This window comes from Leucoraja erinacea, chromosome 31, assembly GCF_028641065.1.
Source record: "Leucoraja erinacea ecotype New England chromosome 31, Leri_hhj_1, whole genome shotgun sequence".
NCBI classification, from domain to species: Eukaryota; Metazoa; Chordata; class Chondrichthyes; order Rajiformes; family Rajidae; genus Leucoraja; species Leucoraja erinaceus.
In genome coordinates, this window is record NC_073407.1 from 5,128,753 (window position 1) to 5,148,550 (window position 19,798).

Genomic DNA, 19,798 nt, shown 5'->3' on the forward strand with positions numbered 1-19,798 from the left:
GACTCATCCCAATAGAATGAACAAATAGCATGAAGATTTAACGTGGGGAAAAAAACTCAGTTATTTCAAACCCATAATTTGCGTTTATTGCAATAAATATTTTTGTTCTGTAGTTGATAACGTCATTGATTAATGTCATTCAAATGATTGAGGCCATTTTGCATCAGGTCTCCTTTTTGTACATTACTTAGCTCAATGTGGAATGCCTCTTAAGGTGCAGTTTTCTTTAATTAGTTTATTAGAAAATAGGTGCAGGAGTAGGCCATTCGGCCCTTCGAGCCATGATCATGGCTGATCATCCAAAATCAGTACCACGTTCCTGATTTTTCCCTACATCCCTTGATTCCTCGAACATTGACGGTAAGTTAGTCAGCAGCGGCGAAGAATCGGACCAATTCTTTATTTAATGTTCAAAAAACAACTACAATTAAAACCAAAGAAGGGTGGAGAAAGAGTGGAAACAAGGAACTGCAGATGCCGTTTACACTAAAAAAAATACAAAGTGCTGGAGTAATTCAGCGGGTCAGGCAACATCTCTGGAGAACATGGATAGGTGATCATGCTGTGTAGGATATAGGCCGTGAACCGATCCGAAACGTAGCCCTTTCCTTTTCTTCAGTGATGCTGCCTATAAGTAGTAATTCATTTCTTCTGAGTTCCTCCAGCATTTTGTGTCTACCACAAACCAAGCTGGTTTAGTTTAGTTAAGATTAAAATTGTCGCCATGGACATTTCATGTTGTTCTTTTGGTGATGAATCAGGCCAGGGAAGGTAATTCAGTGAAGAGGTTTACGGTGAGGCTGGGAGTTGCTCAGTTGGAGTCTGTCACGGGGGCGGTGTGTTTGGGTTGCAGCGCCCGTTGCCTGGTTACCGTGTAACAAAGTGGTGTATCAGTCTGGGCAGCGCGGGAGTTCCTGTAAGAGGAAAGCTCACAGCATGGCACGGCCGGTGGAAAAGATCCCAAAGGATGCGGTGCAGCAGCTGGCAATTGATCGAGAAAACATCAGGAAAGTGCTACGCAGTCAGAAACTGTACATGAAATTCAACATCAACTCCTACACCAAATGTAAGTCCGGCTGTTGGCACCAGACGTGCCACCTTTCACTTTGCAATAGTTCTCTGGAACGCCAGAGGTTGGGGGCAAGACGTACAGTATATACAATGATGAGGGGGCATAGGTAGGGTAGGCGGTCAGAACATGTTCCCCGAGTTGGAAAAGTCAAATACTAGAGAGTTCAAAACTTTAAGGTGAGAGGGACATGCGCTGTGCATGTTTGTATTCACACAGAGGATGGCGAGTGCCTGAAACATGTCTGGGGAGGTGGTGGAGACAAATTGTATAGTGGGTATTAAGAGACATAGACCCAGGTTCGATCCTGACCTCGGGTGCTGTCTGGGTGGAGTGGTGTTTGCTTCTTCTCCCTGTGTCAGCATAGGTTTCCTCCCAGTGCCCAAAGACGTGAGGGTTTGTAGATTAATTGCCCCTAGTGTGTGGGGAGTGGATGTGGAAAGTGGAATACCATGGAGATAGTGTGAAGGAAGGAACTGCAGATGCTGGAGAAAAGGGATAGGTGACATTTTGGGTTGGGACCCTTCTAGTATGAATGGGTGATTGATGGTCAGATTCTCTGCCTTTGATTTGTTCCTTTCATACCTTTCATTCATTTGTTCATTTGTTCTTTGTACCTTTTCATGCCTCTAGTTTCCATCTCTCCTGACTCTCAGTCTGAAGAAGGGTCTCAGCCAGAAATAGAATAGAATGCCTTTTATTGTCATTCAAACAGTCAAGGTTTGAACGAAATTTCATTCCTACAGTCATGACAATAAAAAAAAACTCAAGACACACACTTAACACAATTTACACAAACATCCATCACAGTGAATCTCCAACACCTCCTCACTGTGATGGGAGGCAAAAGTCTTATCTCTTCCCTTTGTTCTTCTCCCCTGGCCCAGCAGTCCAACTGCATCGTCGAGGCGACTGGGGCTCCCGATGTTAAAGCCCCTGGCGGGCGATGGTATGTCCTGCGGCCGTTTAAGCCGCGCCGGACAATGTTAGGCCCTTCTCCGAGTCATTTAAACCCCGCCATTCCGGCGGGAGAAGTTGCCGTTGCGGGAGCTCTGAAAAGCGGTCTCCCACCAGGGACCTGTGAGCTCCCGATGTTCCTGTCCACCGGGCCTGTGGCCGGAGCCTCCGAAGCTCCGAAGTCGGGTTGCAGCCGCACGCCACCACAGCTTTCCCCGCTCCGAAGTCGGCCAGCTCCGCGATGGCGAATCCGCAGGCTCCGCGACTGGAGCCCCCAGGTTGGTTCCGGTTGGAGGCCGCCGCCGGCTCCACGATGTTAGGCCCAACGTCACCGGAGGCCCGACAGGGAAAAGGTTGGGTCCCCGTACAGGGAAGAGATGTCACCTATTTCTGGAGCAGACATAATGTGTAATCCAGAGATGCTGCCTGACCCGCTGAGTTACTCCATCATTTTGTATCTATCTTCGGTGCAAACCAGTATTTGCAGTTTCTTCCTACACGTTATGTCTGCTCCACGGAAAGCACTGGAATTGAAGGAACGTTTAGACGGTGCGTGGGTAAGATAGGTTTAGATGGATATGGGCTAAATACTTGCAAGTGTAGCTGGGACATGTTGGTCGGTATGAGCAAGTTGGGCAAACGGCTTGTTTCCACGCTGTAAGACTCTATGACACTGCAAAATCTCCTCATGGCATGCCTACTATGAAGACGTCTTCCTCTCTCCAACAAGAGTTCTAGAACACCATCTCTTGCTGCTCCCCCCTCTGTGATTCCTCAACGACCATGTTTTAACCCAAACTCGCTACCACAACCACGTGTGTTTTATCAGTGCCTGCCTCCGCCTCAATCTTCAGTGGCTTTGATTTGTTCTCTTCATACCTTTCATTAACTTGTTCTTCGCACCTTTTCATACTTCTAGTGTTCCTCTCCCCTGACTCTCAGTCTGAAGAAGAGTCTCGACCCGAAATGTCACCAAGTCCTTTTCTCCAGAGATGCTGCCTAACCCGCAGAGTTACTCCAGCATTTTGTATCTATCTTCGGTGTAAACCAGCATCTGCAATTCCGGCACACTTGATTGAGGCAAGTTCCAGCAAGGAGTAATGAGATTATGATCACACAATATGTTTCTGTGATGTTGAGTAAGGGTTAAATATTAGCAAGGATCTCCACAAAACGTTTTGTCGTAGATACATAGAACAGTACAGCATAGGACAGGCCCTTCATCCCACAATGTCTGTGCCAAACAATAAACTAAACTAATCCCCTCTACCTGCACGTGATCCATATCCCTCCATTCCCTGCATATCCATGTGCCACTATCGTATCTGCTTCCACCATCACCCCAGGCATGTTCAAAGCATTCACTACACTCAGTGTAAAATTCAGGCCCTGCACATTCCTTTAAACTTTGCCCCTCTCACCTTAAAGTTATGCCCTCTAGTCTTTGACATGGGAAAAAGATTCTGACTGCCTAATCTATCTATGCCTGAAGAATAAATTAAGATTTTGTTTTATTTTGTTGGGAAGGAACGGATGATCAAAGAGGCAGCACGGTGGCACAGAGCCACACACCCGGGTTCGATCCTCACTACGGGTACTGTCTGTACGGAGTTTGTATGTTCTCCCTGTGACCGTGTGGGTTTTCTCCGGGTTTCCTCCCACATCCCAAAGACCAGCGAATTTGTCGGCTAATTGGCTTTGGTAAATTGTCCCTCATTTGTAGGATTGAACTAGTATGAACGGCTGATCAATAGTCAGCATTGACCCAGCGGACTCGGTTTTTGATGTTAATTTTTTTGCTGGAATTTTTCTTTGTGTGTATGATTTCCTGGTTAAAGAGATACCTTATATTTATTTCTCAACAGTTCATTGTATTACAGGAAAACCGAACGTCCGAGACGTGGAAGCAGAAGGGGAGGAGGATCGTATGTACCTTTATCTATTTTATTTGAAGCATCTGTCCTCAAATGTGCAAACCTTTATACAGGTCAACCACCGATTTTCCGGCACCCTTGGCTTTCTGGGATCCAGCCTTTCTGGATTATTCAGACCCGAGTTCCAGAGCCCCGGCTGTGGGAACGGAACAGCCGGCTCCGGCCGGGCCGGAGTTCCAGAGCCCCGGCCGCAAGGGTCAAATTCGACCCGCCGATCGGCCGCGGAAGTCCCAATGAGGTCGACATGGGCCACCTCTCCCGGCCAAGGCACCTCATTTTCGGGGCGACATCTCTGTGGGGGTGGGGGGGGGGGGGGGGGGGGGGGGGGATTTTGTCCGAATTAAAAGGGTGTGGTCAGACCATCAGTTGCTGGAAAATCGGTTGTGGACCTGTATTAATAATTCTTGCATATGGTATCTATATCATCTTTCAGAAAATCTATCAAGAATACTACGGCAGAAGTTTTTGGAACCAAGGATGAAGTATACCATGCCCCAAACAGAAGCGCAGGAGATTGGCTGGATAACGACTCCACTGGTAAGGACACAAAACCTCCGGGAAAAACTACGTAGAAATCTCACGTTGAAAATTTCTCCAGCAACAGTTTGATATTTTCAATGGGTGGCACAGTGGCGCAGCGGGTAAAGCTGTTGCCTCACAGCATCAGAGACCCGTTCGATCCTGACCTCGGATGCTGTCTGCGTGGAGTTTGCACTGTTCTTCCTGTGACCGTGTGGGGTTCCTCCTACATCTCGAAGACGTGCGGACTTGTAGGTTAACTGACCTCTGCAAATTACCCCTAATGTGTAGGGAGTAGATGCGAAAGTGGGAAAGCATATAACTAGTGTGAACGGTAAATTGATGGTCAGTGTGGACTCGGTGGGCCGTAGGGCCTGATTCCATGCTGTGTCTTTCAATTAATCTAACCTCTAAAAGGAGTTCGCACAAGCAGAGCCAAACACACTGCTAAAGTGTTTACAACCTTGTTCAGTCAGAAGTGCAGAATACAAGGTTTTACAAGGACTCGAGGGTCTGAGCTATGCGGAGAGGTATCGGCTGGGACCCTATTCCTTGGGGCGCAGGAGGGTGAGGGGTGAGCTTACAGAGATGTATAACATTCATGAGAGGAATAGATCTGGTAAAATGCCCAGAGTTGGGGAATCGAGGACTAGAGGACATAAGTGTGTTCCAGGCGCGCACCACCCTTGGTGTTAAAAAACATGCTCCCAGTGGCAGACTGGACAGGGTGTCCTGTGGGCCCCTGATGAAGTGGGCCCCCTATATCAAGTGGGCCCCTGATGAAGTGGGCCCCCTTTGTCTCCTGGCAACCAATATTTTTAGACCCAGTCCGCCACTGCGTGCTCCGCACATCTCCTTTAAACTTTGTCCCTCTAATCTTAAAGTTACGCTCTCTCGTCTTTGACATTACAAGCCTGAGGAGAAAGGTACAGTCTACCCTTTCCATGCCCCTCCTAGTTCTATAAACCTCTGTCAAGTCTCCCCTCGGCCTCCGACTCTCCAAAGAAAACAATCCAAGCTTGTCCAAGCTCTCTGTAGAGCTAATATCTTGTAATCCAGGCAGCGTTCTGGTAAACCTCCTATGCACCCTTTCCAAAGCCTCTACATCCTTCCTGTAATGGGGTGACCACAACTGCACGTAATACACCAAATGTGGCCTAACTGAACTAATGGAGCAATTTCGACATTTTAATGATGGAGAGAAGGCAGATGGAAGTTGATTATATTGAAGCAGGCTGGATAATATAGGAACCAGAAACCCGAATATTAAATGAGGAACACCGGGGAATTGATTCAAAAGCGCTAATTGAAATGATGAAAATGAATTCAATTTTCCATCAAAAGCCCGCTGCGTTTTGTATGGCCAGAAACTTTTGCCCACCTTACAGACCCTTAAAACGAGTGACATCATTCAATTGCAATGCTGTGTGTCAGGTTAAGCCAGACTAGGTAAAAAGGCATGACTCCCTGTGTGGAGAAACAACTTGCTGGAGTAACTCAGCAGGACAGGCAACATGTAGAAACAAGGAATTACAGATGGTGGTTCATACCAAAGATAGACACAAACTAAAGGTAGACACATGCTGTAGTAACTCAGCGGGGCAGGCAGCATCTCTGGAGAGAAGGAATGGATGATGTTTCAGGTCGAGACCCTTCTTCAGTCACAAACTGCTGGAGATGCACAGAGTAGGGGAATCGAGGACCAGAGGACATAGGGTTAAGGTGAAGGAGATGAAGATTTAATAGGAATCTGAGGGGTAATTTTATTCGAACAAAGGGTAGTGGGTGTATGGAACGAGCTCCCAGAGGAGGTATTTGAGGCTGGGACTATTGCAATGTCTAAGAAACAATTCGACAGGTACATGGATAGGACAGGTTTGGAGGGATGTGGGCAAAACGCCATATCAGGCAACAGGTAGAAACAAGGGACTGCAGATGCTGGTTTATATCAACGATAGACACTTTGGTATAGTAGGTCACTATATGGCTCTATGACTCTACTGGAGTAACTCAACAGGAGCAGCATTTCTGGAGAAAAAAGTTGGGTGATGTTTCAGGTTCTGACCCAAAATGGCATCTTTCCATCTTCTTCCATCTTTCTATCATCATACAGCGTGAAAACAGGCTCTTCACCCAATTTACCCACAGCGAACAACATGTCCCAGCTACACTAGTCCCATCTGCTTGCATTTAGCCCATATCCCTCCAAACCCGTCCTATCCATGTACCTGTCTAATTGTTTCTTAAACATTGCAATAGTCCTTGCCTCAAATACCTCCTGTGGGAGCTCGTTCCATACACCCACTACCCTTTGTTTGAATAAAATTACCCCTCAGATTCCTATTACATCTGTTCCCCTTCACCTTAAACCTATGTCCTCTGGTTCTCGATTGCCCTACTCTGGGCAAGAGACTGTGCGTCTACCTTCTCATGATTTTATACACCTCTATAAGACCGGGTGGTGCCACCAGCAGTGGATGCTTCGTCAACCGTCTGTCTTCTTTTTGTAATTTTTAGCATGTTTTAGTCTTCCTTGGTTTGTTTTATGTGGGGGAAACCTTTTTTTCCCCAATATCTTACCTCGACGGAGATGCGATTTTTTTCCGTATTGTGTCTCCATCCCCACTGCGGCCTAACATCGTGGAGTTGGCGGCCTTTCCTGGAGACCGACGGGTGCCGGGAGTCTGCGGGACTTTAACATCGTGGAGGTTGCGATCCCTTTGCCGGGGATCGAAGCTCCAACCGCGGGGCCTGTGGATTTTAACATTGTGAAGCCCGCGGTCTCTGGTAAGAAGAGGCCGACTCGGGAGCTCCATGCCGCGGAGAGAGTTTCAACTGCCCCGACGCGGGAGTTTCGATCACCCCGACGGGGGCTTCGATCGTCGGCTGCGGGGGCTTTGATAGCCCCGACTGTGGATGGTCTGAATGTCCCGACCGCGGGAGAACAAAGAGGTTGAACCTTATTGCCTTCCATCACAGTGAGGAATGTGGAATCCACTATGGTGGATGTTTATGTTAACTTTAATGTGGTTGTGTGTCTTGTTGTTTTTCACTTCGTATGGCTGTATGGTAACTGAAATTTCACTGTACCTTAATTGGTACGTGACAATAAACTGACCTTGAAACCTTGAAAGGTCACCCCCTCAGTCCTCCTGTACTCCAACGAACAAGAGTCCTAACTTGCTCAACCTCCCCTATAGCTCAGGCCCTCGAGTCCTGGCAACATCCTTGTAAATCTTTTCTGTAGCCTTTCCAACAATATCATAATCCAGCAGATATGAGCCAGAACAATTAAATTTTTAGCCGTTGCAGCTTGGGGGGGGGGGGGGGGGGGGGGGGGGACTAAACGTAACAACAATAAATATCCAATAAATTTTCACTTACTCTGAGTAATTTAGGAGAAAATTGTGCAGAATTTGTGCAAATTCAGAGCAGATAGTGCAAAAACCAAAGTTCGTACGTAGAGAAACCACAACAGTGCAAAGTCCGTCGTGAGGTTAGTTTAGAGAAACAGCGTGGAAACAGACCCTTCAGCCCATGCCAACCAACCAACCCATAAACATTAGTTCTATCCTGCATTTACAGAAGCCAATTAACCTACACGTATTAGGAATGTGGAAGGTGCAGTGGGTAGAGCTGCTGCCTCGTAGACATGGAGACCCAGGTCCTATCCTGACTGGCCGCTGATTGCTCATAAGAACCAGAGCGTGAACTTTGAAAATGGCTCTGGTTCTTATGAGTAATCAGGCTCCTGCATGCGGCCCAGTAGACTATCTCTGTACACTGGCTAATCGAGGATCGGGGGTAGGGCAATACTACTGGACTGCTTGTATGAAAATAAATGTCACTGTGTTAGAGGTTACAGGGAGAACGTTCAAACTCCACACAGGCAGCACCCATAGTCAGGGTCGAACCCGGGTCTCTGGCGCTGTAAAGCAGCAACTCTACCAGTGCGCCACTGTGCTGTCCCCTTGTATGAGCTGCTTTGTTTCTCTGAACAAAAACTTAATACAATCCTTGATATTGATACAGATATTAAAATGGAGCTCCTTTCTGGAATGCAGATGTTGTAGGAAGGAACTGCAGATGCTGGTTTAAGCCATAGACACAAAATGTTGGAGTAACTCAGGAGAAGGGTCTCGGCCCGAAACGTCACCCTTTCCTTCTCTCCAGAGATGCTGCCTGAATGTCCCGCTGAGTTACTCCAGCCTGTCTGGAGAGAAGGAATGGGTTTTGTGTCTATCTTTGGCTCAGATATGGTTTGATCAATTAAGAACCTCATTTTCTTCCGCAGATTTCCAAAGACGTGCAAGATCGGAGACTGAACTTCCCTCACCAAAGTAATGAAATCACAAGGTTCATGGCACAGTTCTTCCATCAAAAGGAAAGCTCTGAAAAATAGTCCCAGCCACATAACCGTTCCGTTAACGTCCCTACGCTAATCTCCCGTTATTGCCAGACTTCTGAAGTCAGACGTGTATAAATAACGTGCCAGGCGTTTGTAATTTTACATAGTTGGGGAGAATAAATATGAATAAATGGCTGGAAAATGGGTTGCCTTATTGACATGGTTTGAACTGCGAGGATTAAGCTGAGGGATTGTGATCCTTGGAGTCATAGAGTTATACAGCGTGGAAACAGGCCTTTCGGCCCAACTTGCCCACACCGGCCAACATATCCCATCTACACTAGCCCCACCTGCCTGCGTTTGGCCCATATCCCTCCTTGGTAGAATATGATCATTCATTTTGGAAGAAAAAAAATGCGTCTTTGTGTTTTATGGTACTGAGGTACTATTCCATAAGCGTGTAACACAAAGGTGAAAACTGACGGGCTCTTTGTTGCTGGGTGTGATCTGCACCCATGGCCTGCATTTCCTGTTACTCCAAAGCAACCCGGTTTGCAAGAGTAGTCACTCGTCCTGGCTAGGTCTGTCCTGGGGGTGAACATTGAGCTACTGTGTGCTCAAAGGTTTTGAGCAATCTACACTTGGACCTCCCCAGTTACATGGTTGAGGAATACTGATTCATGTACACATGCTTTGTGCACTGTTGACTTCTTTCTTGAGCAGCCTCGCTCTTAAAGGGCTGCAGTGTGGTGCAACTGGTAGAGCTGCTGCCTCACAGCGCCAGAGACGGGTTTGATCCTGACCGTAGTTGCTGTCCGTGTGGAGTTTACACGTTCTCCCTGTGACCACATGGGTTTTCTTTGGGTGCTTCACTTTCCTCCCACATCCCAAAGACATGCAGGTCAGTGGGTTTGTTTATGAAGGAACTGCGGATGCTGGAAAAATCAAAAGTAGACGAAAAATGCTGGAGAAACTAAGCAGGTGAGGCAGCATCTATGGAGAGAAGGAATAGGCGACGTTTCGGACTGATTAATTGGCTTCTGTAAATTGCCCCAAATGGGCAAGGATGTGGAAGCACGAAAACAGAACTAGTGTACGGGTAATTGATGTAGTCAGTGTGGACTCGGTGGCCTTTTTTTTTTAATTTTTTTAATTGCCGTTTTTTGTTTCCGTCTTGGTGAGACCACACCTGGATATTTACATCCAAATTGAAAGAATATTGTAGAGGGAGTTCTGTTCACCATTCTGATTTGTAGTTTGTTTGGATAGACTTGGTTTATACTCTTGTTTGATTTTGAAACTTACAAAATTCTTTTTGCACAATTGTTCCCGATGTTGGGGAAGTCCGAGCATTGAAATCCTTTAAAACCACTTTTTCAGTGGTTTCACTGCCACACATCGCGTATAAGGGGGTGTATGTGAGGCAGGTACGGGAATGAACTCGACATATTGACTTGCCTAGCCGAGACGCACCTAATTTCTGTTTCAGGTAGAGAGTCTCTTCTTTCATTCATTAAGGGTCTCAACACAAAATGTAATCCATTTCTTTTCTCCAGAGATGCTGCCAAAGTTACTCCAGCATTTTATGTCTATCTTTTGTCTAAAAGAGATTCAGTCCGCTATAACCAAAATCCGTTCAAACGAGAGTTTACTGTTTCCTTGAAACATAGACATACAAAAAAACCCCATAGAAAATAGGTGCAGGAGTAGGCCAATCGGCCCTTCGAGCCAGCACTGCCATTCAATATGATCATGGCAGATCATCCAAAATCAGTACCCTGTTCTGACTTTCTCCCCATATCCTTGATTCCCTTATCCCCAAGAGCTAAATTTCTCTTGAAAACATCCAGTGAATTGGCCTCCACTGCCTTCTGTGGCAGAGAATTCCACAGATTCACAACTCTCTGGGTGAAAAAATATTTCCTCATCTCAGTCCTAAATGGCCTACCCCTTATTCTTAAACTATGACCCCTGGTTCTGGATTCCCCCAACATCAGGAACATTTTTCCTGCATCTACCTTGTCCAATCCTCTAAGAATTTTATATGTTTCTAGAAGATTTCCTCTCCTAAATTCCAGCGAATACAAGCCCAGTCGACCCATTCTTTCATCGTATGTCAGCCTTGTCAAAGGCCTTTTGAAAGTCCAGATACACCACATCCATTGGCTCTCCCTTATCCATTCTACTCGTTTCATCCTCAAAAAATTCCAAAAGATTAGTCAAGCATAATTTCCCCTTCATAAATCCATGCTGACTTTGACTGATCCTGTCACTGCTTTCCAAATGCGCTGCTATAACATCTTTAATAATCGACTCCAGCATCTTCCCTACTACCTATGTGAGGCTAACTGGTCTATAATTCCCCGTTTTCTCTCTCCCTCCTTTCTTAAAAAGTGGTGTTACATTGGGTACCCTCCAGTCCACAGGAACTGATCCGGAGTGGAGAGAACATTGGAAAATGATCACCAATGCATCCATGATTTCCAGGGCCACCTCCTTGAGTACTCTGGGATGCAGACCATCAGGCTCTGGGGTGTAATCTGCCTTCAGTCCTAGCAGTTTACCTAACACAATTTTCTGACTAATGTGGATCCCATCAGTTCCTCCCTCCCACTAGATCCTCGGTCCCCTAGTATTTCTGGAAGATTGTTTGTGTCTTCCTTAGTGAAGACAGAACTAGAGTACTCATTTAACTGTTCTGCCATTTCTTTGTTTCCCCATTATAAATTCACCCGTCTCTGATGGTGAAGGGCCTACATTCTCCTTCAGAATCAGAATCACACTTTATTCGCCAAGTATGTTTTGCAACATATGAGGAATTTCAGATCTTTTCCTTTTTACATACCTAAATAAACTTTTACAGTCAGTTTTTATATTCCCCGCAAGCTTTTCTTTCATGCTCTGTTTCCCCCCTCTTATTTAACCCATTTGTCTTCCTCTGTTGAGTTCTAAATTTCTCCCAGTCCTCTGCTTTGCTGCTTCTTCCGGCCAATCTATATTGACTTGACTTCCCTCGTCAGCCACTGTTGAGCCGCCTTCCCAGTTTTATTTTTTTCGCCAGACAGGGATAATAATGTTTATTTATATAGCACTTTTCAACAAAACCAGTATTTGAACCAAAGTGCTTTACAGAGATTGATTAAATTAATTGAACAGATCAAATGTCAACAAATCCATACAAAACAAAAAAGAGAAAAAGAGAAAAAAGACACAGAACTGTACACTATAGAAATCAACATGAAACGTCCCCCCACAGCAGAATTCACTGTGAGGGAAGGCACTAACTATATCCAGTTCTCCCCCCTCATAGTCCACCCGAGGTCGGGGTCTATATGTGGCCTCCTCAGCCAACTCGATGTTCTCAGGCCCTCTGCCGCGAAACTGGATCATTGGCGTCGGGTGAACATTCTTCAGCGGCCTGGACTGAAGCGGCCGCTTCCTCCCTGAAGACTGCAAAGTCCAAAGTTCTCAGGCCGCGCTGGCCGGACCTCTGACACTGGCGAACTCGGACACCAGGCCCCGCGGTGTTGAAATCCAGTGCCGCCCGCCCGCGGCTGGGCGCTCTGCAGCCGCAGCTCAGCGATGTTGCAGTCGGCGTTCCCAGTGCCCCGGAGCTTACCCGAAGGTGATCCGGTAAGGCATCGCCCGCTCCGTGTTGGTGTTGGTGTCCCAGCATCTGAACTGCCGGCGAAGCTGTAATCCCGGCAGGAAATCGTCGCTCCAGCGCTGCTCCAGCTCGATGGTAGGCCGCACAGAGAGGACGAAGAAGCGGTTCGGAAGAAAACCGCATCTCCGACCAGGTAGGACTGGGATTAAAACAGTTTCCCCCTTCCCCCCCCCCCCCCACCCACCACATAAAAGAAGACTTCCAATTAAAATTTCCCACGGACAGGACTAAAAGTAAAAAAGGGAGAAAGGAGAGAAAGGACGGACTGCAGGAGGAGCAGCCATACACAACGGCGCATCACCCCCGCAGTCCGCCATCTCCTCAGAAGCTGCCTGATCTGCTCAGTATTTCCAGCTGTGTATTTCAGATTCCAGTATTTGTAACATTTATCTTTGTGCTTTATTAAAGCAAATCGTCTTGCATACATTCAACAGTTCATCCATTTGAATCTTTGCCATTGCATCTCCACTGCATCTCCTTTCAGTACAATTTGCAAGTCTATCCTAACCAATTCCTGTCTCATACCTTCAAAGTCTCCTTTATTCAAGTTCAGGACCCTAGTCTCAAAATGAACCGGGTCACTCGCCATCCTAATGCAGAATTCCGCCATATAAAGTGGTTGCCCAAGGGGCCTTGCACAACAAGATCGCTAACTAATCCTTCCTCATTACACAATACCCAGTCTAGGATGTCCTGCCCTATGGTCGGTTTATTTACATATTGGTGTAAAAACCCTATCCCGCATACATTCCAGGAAATTCTTCTCCTTGGCACTGTTACCAATTTGGTTGGTACTATCTACGTGTAGATCAAAGGCACCCATGATAACCGCTGTACATTTGCTACACGGATCCCTAATTTCCTGTTTGAAGTTTGGTGATCACTTGTGCTCTGACGTTGCATCTGAATGCAAATTGCTCTGCACTAATACCTTTAGTTTTGCGATGCAGCGCGGAAACAGGCTCTTCGGCTCTCCGGGTCCGCACCGACCAGCGATCTCCATTCTCTAACACTATCCTACATACACTAGGAACATGTTACAATCATACCAAGCCAATTAACCTACAAACATGCACGTCTTTGGAGTGTGGGAGGAAACCGAAGATCTCGGAGGAAACCCACGCGGTCACGGGGAGAACGTACAGACTCTGTACAGTCAGCACACGAACCCGGGTCTCTGGCGATGCATGCGCTGTAGACGCAACTCTACTGCTGCACCATCGTGCCGCCCGGTATCATTCTGCAGCGTCCAATAGCTTGCTCATTGAAGAAGCTGTTGCTAAACCTGGCCACTATCTGACCTACCAACCTTCTTCCCGATGGCAGGAGAAATATGCTTTCATGGTTTTTCTACGTGACAAATAAAAGTTAACCAGACTTAAATGTTCTCACTTTTAACTACGAAAAAGCTATTGAGTCACATCTTATTTTGGAACATAGAACAGTACAGCACAGCACAGGAACAAGCCCTTCGGTTCGCAGTGTCTGTGCCAAGGCCAACTAGTATCTGCCTGCACATAATCCATATTCTCCAGTTCCCTGCATAACCACGTGCCTATCCAAAGGTTTTTAACCACTATCATATCTGCCTCCACCACCACCCGCAGCAGTGCATCTAGACATTTACTAATCTCTGTGTAAAAAAAAAAAAAAAACTTGCCCCACATATCTCCTTTAAACTTTGCTCCCCTTCCCTTAAAGCGATTCCCTCTAATATTTGATATTCCCGTCCTGGGAAAAGGAATCTTCTTCTTCTTCCGCAGTATGTCTTTTAGACCTGCAGCTCCGTTGAGGCGAGCCAGGCCAACGTGTCATCGTCCAGGTCAATCAGACCTCGTTCACCATTCGGTGGCCGGTGTTTGGGGCAACTGGTGAGTATGTGCTCCACTGTCTGTGTTGGGTCCCCACATTCGCAGGAGGCGCTGTCCACGAGACCCCACCTCTTCATCGTTACTGTATAAAAAGGATCTGAATGTCTACCAAATCTATGCCTCTCATGATTTTATATATTTTTATCAGGCCTCCCCTCAGCCTCCGGCGTTCCAGAGAAAATAATCCGAGTAGAAGTGTCCTGACCTGAAATATATCATCTATATTCAATCTCTTGGCAATATTCTCCGTCATTTTGGAATCAATTTTCACTGCTACGCCGGTGATACACAACTTTACCTCTCCACAAAACCAAACACCTCCCTTCCCCCAACTGCCCTCACCACCTGTCTTCAAGCTATCAGCAACTGGATGTCACTCAACCTTCTAAAACTCAATGGAAATAAAACAGAAATCATGCTAATTGGCTCAAAGTCCACACTCTCCAAAACCCACCCGATCACCATTTCAGTTGATGGCTCACCCATACCCACCCCCTCCCATGTCAAAATTCTCGGCGTCGTTCTGGACTGTACACTTTCCTTTGGCCCCCACATCAGCAATATCACATGCTCTGCATACTTTCATCTCCGCAACATCTCCAGACTCCGCCCCTCCCTCTCCAAAGACAATACGAAAGTCCTCATCCACGCTCTGGTCACATCCCGCATCGATTACTGCAACGCCCTCCTCACTTGCACCTCCAATAAACTTCTTCATCGCCCCCAATGCATTCAGAACTCTGCAGCCCGGATCATCACCCGCACCAGATCATCGGACCACATCACACCCATCCTCACTCAGCTCCACTGGCTCCCTGTGCACCACCGGATTAACTACAAGATTTTACTGCTGACCTTCAAAGCCCTACACCACCTTGCTCCCCAATACCTCTCTGACCTGCTGCTACCATACACTTCGTTCCTCCTCAGCTGCAATTTTAACTGTCCCCACATTTAGACTCAGCACCATGGGCGCCAGAGCCTTCAGCTGCTCTGCCCCACGTCTCTGGAACACTCCCACCTCCCATCCGTCACCTGGACACTATCGATCAATTCAAATCACAACTCAAAACACACCTGTTTAGATTAGCATACCCGACATAACTTCCACCATGTTCACCCTGATTTTAATGACTTAAAATGTTTTGTGTATTTTGTTTTTTGTTTTTAATCAACTTGATTGTAATATTGCTAAATGTATTGTGATTTTATGTCCTGTAAGGTGTCCTTGGGTGTCCAGAAAGGCACCAGCAAATAAAATGCATTATTATTATTAGTAGATCCTGCTCCCCAGATTTGCTACCTGACCCACTGAGTTACTTCACCACTTTGTGTCTTTAAAAAAATATGTAAACCAGCATCTAGTTGCTTGAGTTAATATATAGTTCTGTGCAACCTTTCCCTGTAGCTAATGCCCCTCCCCCCTAATCCAGGCATAATTTTGGAAAACCTCCTCTGTACTCTTTCCAAATTGATTTAATGACCATTCGTTCTGAGCAATTGCTTCATATCTAAGATGGTGTAAATAGTACTGTTTACAGAGTCCATTGCTCTTCAAGCAAAGTCTTCAAATGTGAAAACATACAGTAACCCTGTACCCTATATTATAATATTAACATGATATTTCCTTCAGTTTGAAGCAGGGTCCTGACCCAAAATATTGCCCATCCATTTACTCCACAGATGCTGCCTGACTTTGTGCTTTGTTATTGTTGTTGCTGTTAGATTTGAGTCAGCAGCAGCACCGCAGCATGGCGCCAACCCGGAGCATGCACCCTTTTTAGGGTGGGCACCTAGGTATGTCGAACCGGATGGCATCACCCTGCTGCAGACTTCTGCTGACTCAAACGCAAGAAGAAGAAGAAGAGTGGTGGCAAGAGCAAAGTATGGAGAGAAGGAACTGCCCAAGATCCAAAGCGTACCACCTCATCTGTGACACACGCTGGTGAGGGTGTTATGGCCTGGGCATGTATGGCTGCTGAAGGTACTGGTTCACATCTTCATTGATGATACAACTGCTTAATGAATTCTGAAGTGCATAGACACATCCTATCTGCTCAAGTTCAAACGAATGCCCCAAAACTCATTGGCCGGCGGTTCATTCTACAGCAAGACAATGATCCCAAACGTACTGCTAAAGCAACAAAGGAGTTTTTCAAAGCTAAAAAATGGTCAATGCTTCAGTGGCCAAGTCAATCACTCGATCTGAACCCAATTAAGCATGCCCTTTATATGCTGAAGAGAAAACTGAGGGGACTAGCCCCCAAAACAAGCATAAGCTAAAGATAGCTGCAATACAGGCCTGGCAGAGCATCACTGGAGAAGACACCCAGCAACTGGTGATGTCCATGAATCGCAGACTTCAAGCATTGTATGCAAATGATATGTAACAAAATACTAAACATGGCTTTTTTCATTGATGTCGCAAACATTATGGTGCCTTGAAATATGGGGGTGGGAAGGGACTATGTATAAACACTGGTGTAATTTCTACATGGTGAAATCAAAATGTATAAGAATGGCTTTTATTTAAATCTGACAATTTGTATGGCTGTATGGTAACTCAAATTTCACTGTACCAATTGGTGCATGTTACAGTAAATGTGAACTTGAACGATGTGCGCTTTAACCACATGTGATTTTTTCTATTACAAATCTCAAATTGTGGAGTACAGAGGAAAATAAATAAATGATTGGTCTTTGCCCCAAACATTATGGAGGGCACTGTATCTTGGATACTGGATTAGAACACCTAGCTCATCAATGGGCAACTTGTTTCATGTAAAATTCATAGTCCAAACAGGTATGCAACTTGGAAATTAACTTTTAAGATGGTTTGCTCCCTTGATTTTGTACAGTAAACGTGTAGACTGGATTCAGACATTTTACACAAATAACAATAGTAATTTAACATTTGCTTTTTCTATCACTGTAAGTATAGTTTATATAAGAGATTACTTTTGACTAAGATGGCCAATTGATTCGAGCAAAACGGAATAAAGCAGCAATCAAATAATTCGAGCCAACTGACATTTATTTTACGATTATGTACTCATACAAACAGTCACAATTTTCTTCTATGAGAAGAAAGTGATTTTTCACAGCATTAGCAACTGCAAGTAGCATGCCAAATACTGTATATTTATTAAAATGGGAAAAAAAAGTTTCAAAGAGTAAAGAAAATCACTTAATTTCTGACATAACTATTAGTTTCAGTGTAAATTCATGTTGAAAAGCACTTTTTTGAAAATAACATTGGACAAAACATGAACACGTGATTTAACAGTTAGTTGACAACTTTGATAACAATTGTACAGAAAGATGGTGATTGTTTAAATTGAACAGCCTAACCAACATAGGTTAAAGTAACACAGAAAATCAGGTGGACCCACTAGATTTTTTGAAATAATACGTATAGTATCAATTTGATATGTCTTTTTGAACCTTTTCTGACACACGTTGGAACTCGTGAGCTGCGAAATTTGAAAAAAAAAATTGCAATCTCTGTTCCACTAATTACAAAAAAAACAAAAGACTATGACATTCCTGTGTCAAAACCTCCTAAATACATCTTATATACATTTTGCACAATTAAATTAAAATTATATAATTGGAAACTCTTAAGCATGTTTGGGAGCTTGGTTTCCTAAAGAAATTCATTAACTGATGAGTTTGTGCTACTAGACTTCATGGAGAGTTTAAAGCTGAAAGGCGTCACAATTCTTCCTTGACCCTTTCATGTCGAGAGTCTTTTATTGTCATATGTCCCGAAACGGAACAATGAAATTCTTACTTGCATCTTATTGCGCACCTCTTCAGTAGCATCATTATTGGTTTATAGTGATAAGAAAATGAGCACGGGGAAACACAATCTGAAGGCCTACTTTACCGGCATTACAGAAAGGACATTGCAGAAAGCAAAAACATCTTCTCTCCTGGTTCATCCTATTGATAAAATATACATTCCATCCTTGTTTCCTGACCCCTAAAGCCAGCCCAAAAATATTATTATTTCATTCAAGTTGAGCCTATATGTATTTGTATTTTGTAACAGCCAAAGAACTAAGAACTCGATCAAAAAGGTGCAAAGTGAACCATGACCCTAATTTGCCATCTTGTTCAACCATTTTCAGCCATGATAGAATGGCGAAGAATGGGTCAATTGGCCTAATTCCGTTCATACATCCTATTTTTACTGTTTCTGATATAGCTTCAGTGCCCAGGCTACAGCATATAACAGCATATTCTGCGCATGTTTCTTAATCAGGCATCATCATTTATTCCTTAACCAGTCTCAAACCCTATCATCAGAAATGTGCACGGTACAAATTGCAGATATCTGAACTGAACAACATTTAAAGTTAAGCTGTGGCAACACATAAATATAAATATTTTAACATAAGAGGAAACCTAACAAACATGGTAATGTGCAAAGAGAGAATCTTACTGAATTCATTGGAATTCTACTTGGCATCAAAAAAGCCTATAGCAAATACCATTTCACAAAACCTAGCACTTTAAACTTGTACATCTGATATTTGGTAGCATTACAATTTTAACAAACGAGTAGCCTTAAACATGATATCTGCTGGAAACGCACTGTATAGACTTATGTTGAATATTGATCACAGAAAAGGTCACGTTTCTGAAACAGAAGTAGTATATTGATATCTATCCAAGATGGTATGTTAATTATTGCAATGACTACTGCAATCTACTGATTAAATTCTTCAAAGCTTGTTTTATACTCCTCTCCAATATAAATAAATGTATCTGTCAGTGTCCAGTAATTTTGACCCTAAAGACTGATTTATATATAATATATAAAGTCTAACATCAATTTATATTAATCTATGATATATAAACTATTGGATTTGAAAATCTGATAAATGCTGTAATTGAATTATAAAATAATCAGTGCACATTTACTTACCATTTTTAACGTGTTTAGTTTTATATTAATTACTTCAAATAAAGATGAAAATTGTTAATCACGGGAAATGGGACCACTGTGGAGCTAAAATACTTACGTGAATGTTTGTTAAAGTTTAGATAGACACAAAATGCTGGAGTAACTCAGCGGGACAGGCAGCACCTCTGGAGAGAAGGAAACATAGAAAATAGGTACAGGAGGAGGGCATTTGGCCCTTCGAGCCTGCACCGCCATTCATTGTGATCATGGCTGAACATCCACAATCAGTAACCCGTGCCTGCTTTCTCCCCATATCCCTTGATTCCGCTAGCCCCGAGAGCTCTATTTATCTCTTTTAAATTCATCCAGTGAATTTGCCTCTATTGCTTTCTGTGGCAGGGAATTCCACAAATTCACCACTCTCTGGGTGGAAAAGCCTTTTCTCATCTCAGTTTTAAATGGACTGTCCTTTATTCTTAAGACTGTGGCCCCTGGTTCTGGACTCCCCCAACATTGGGAAC

General features: G+C 44.6%; 1 protein-coding gene across 1 annotated transcript; it reads left to right on the plus strand.

Moving 5' to 3' along the window:
- The first annotated feature begins 908 nt into the window (after positions 1-908).
- cfap144 (cilia and flagella associated protein 144) lies at positions 909-9,979 on the plus strand. Its single transcript, XM_055659799.1, has 4 exons — positions 909-1,066; positions 3,892-3,951; positions 4,394-4,497; positions 8,774-9,979. Exons 1-4 carry the CDS (start codon positions 937-939, stop codon positions 8,879-8,881), a joined length of 402 nt encoding a protein of 133 aa, XP_055515774.1. The 5' UTR covers positions 909-936; the 3' UTR covers positions 8,882-9,979.
- The last annotated feature ends 9,819 nt before the right edge of the window (positions 9,980-19,798 follow it).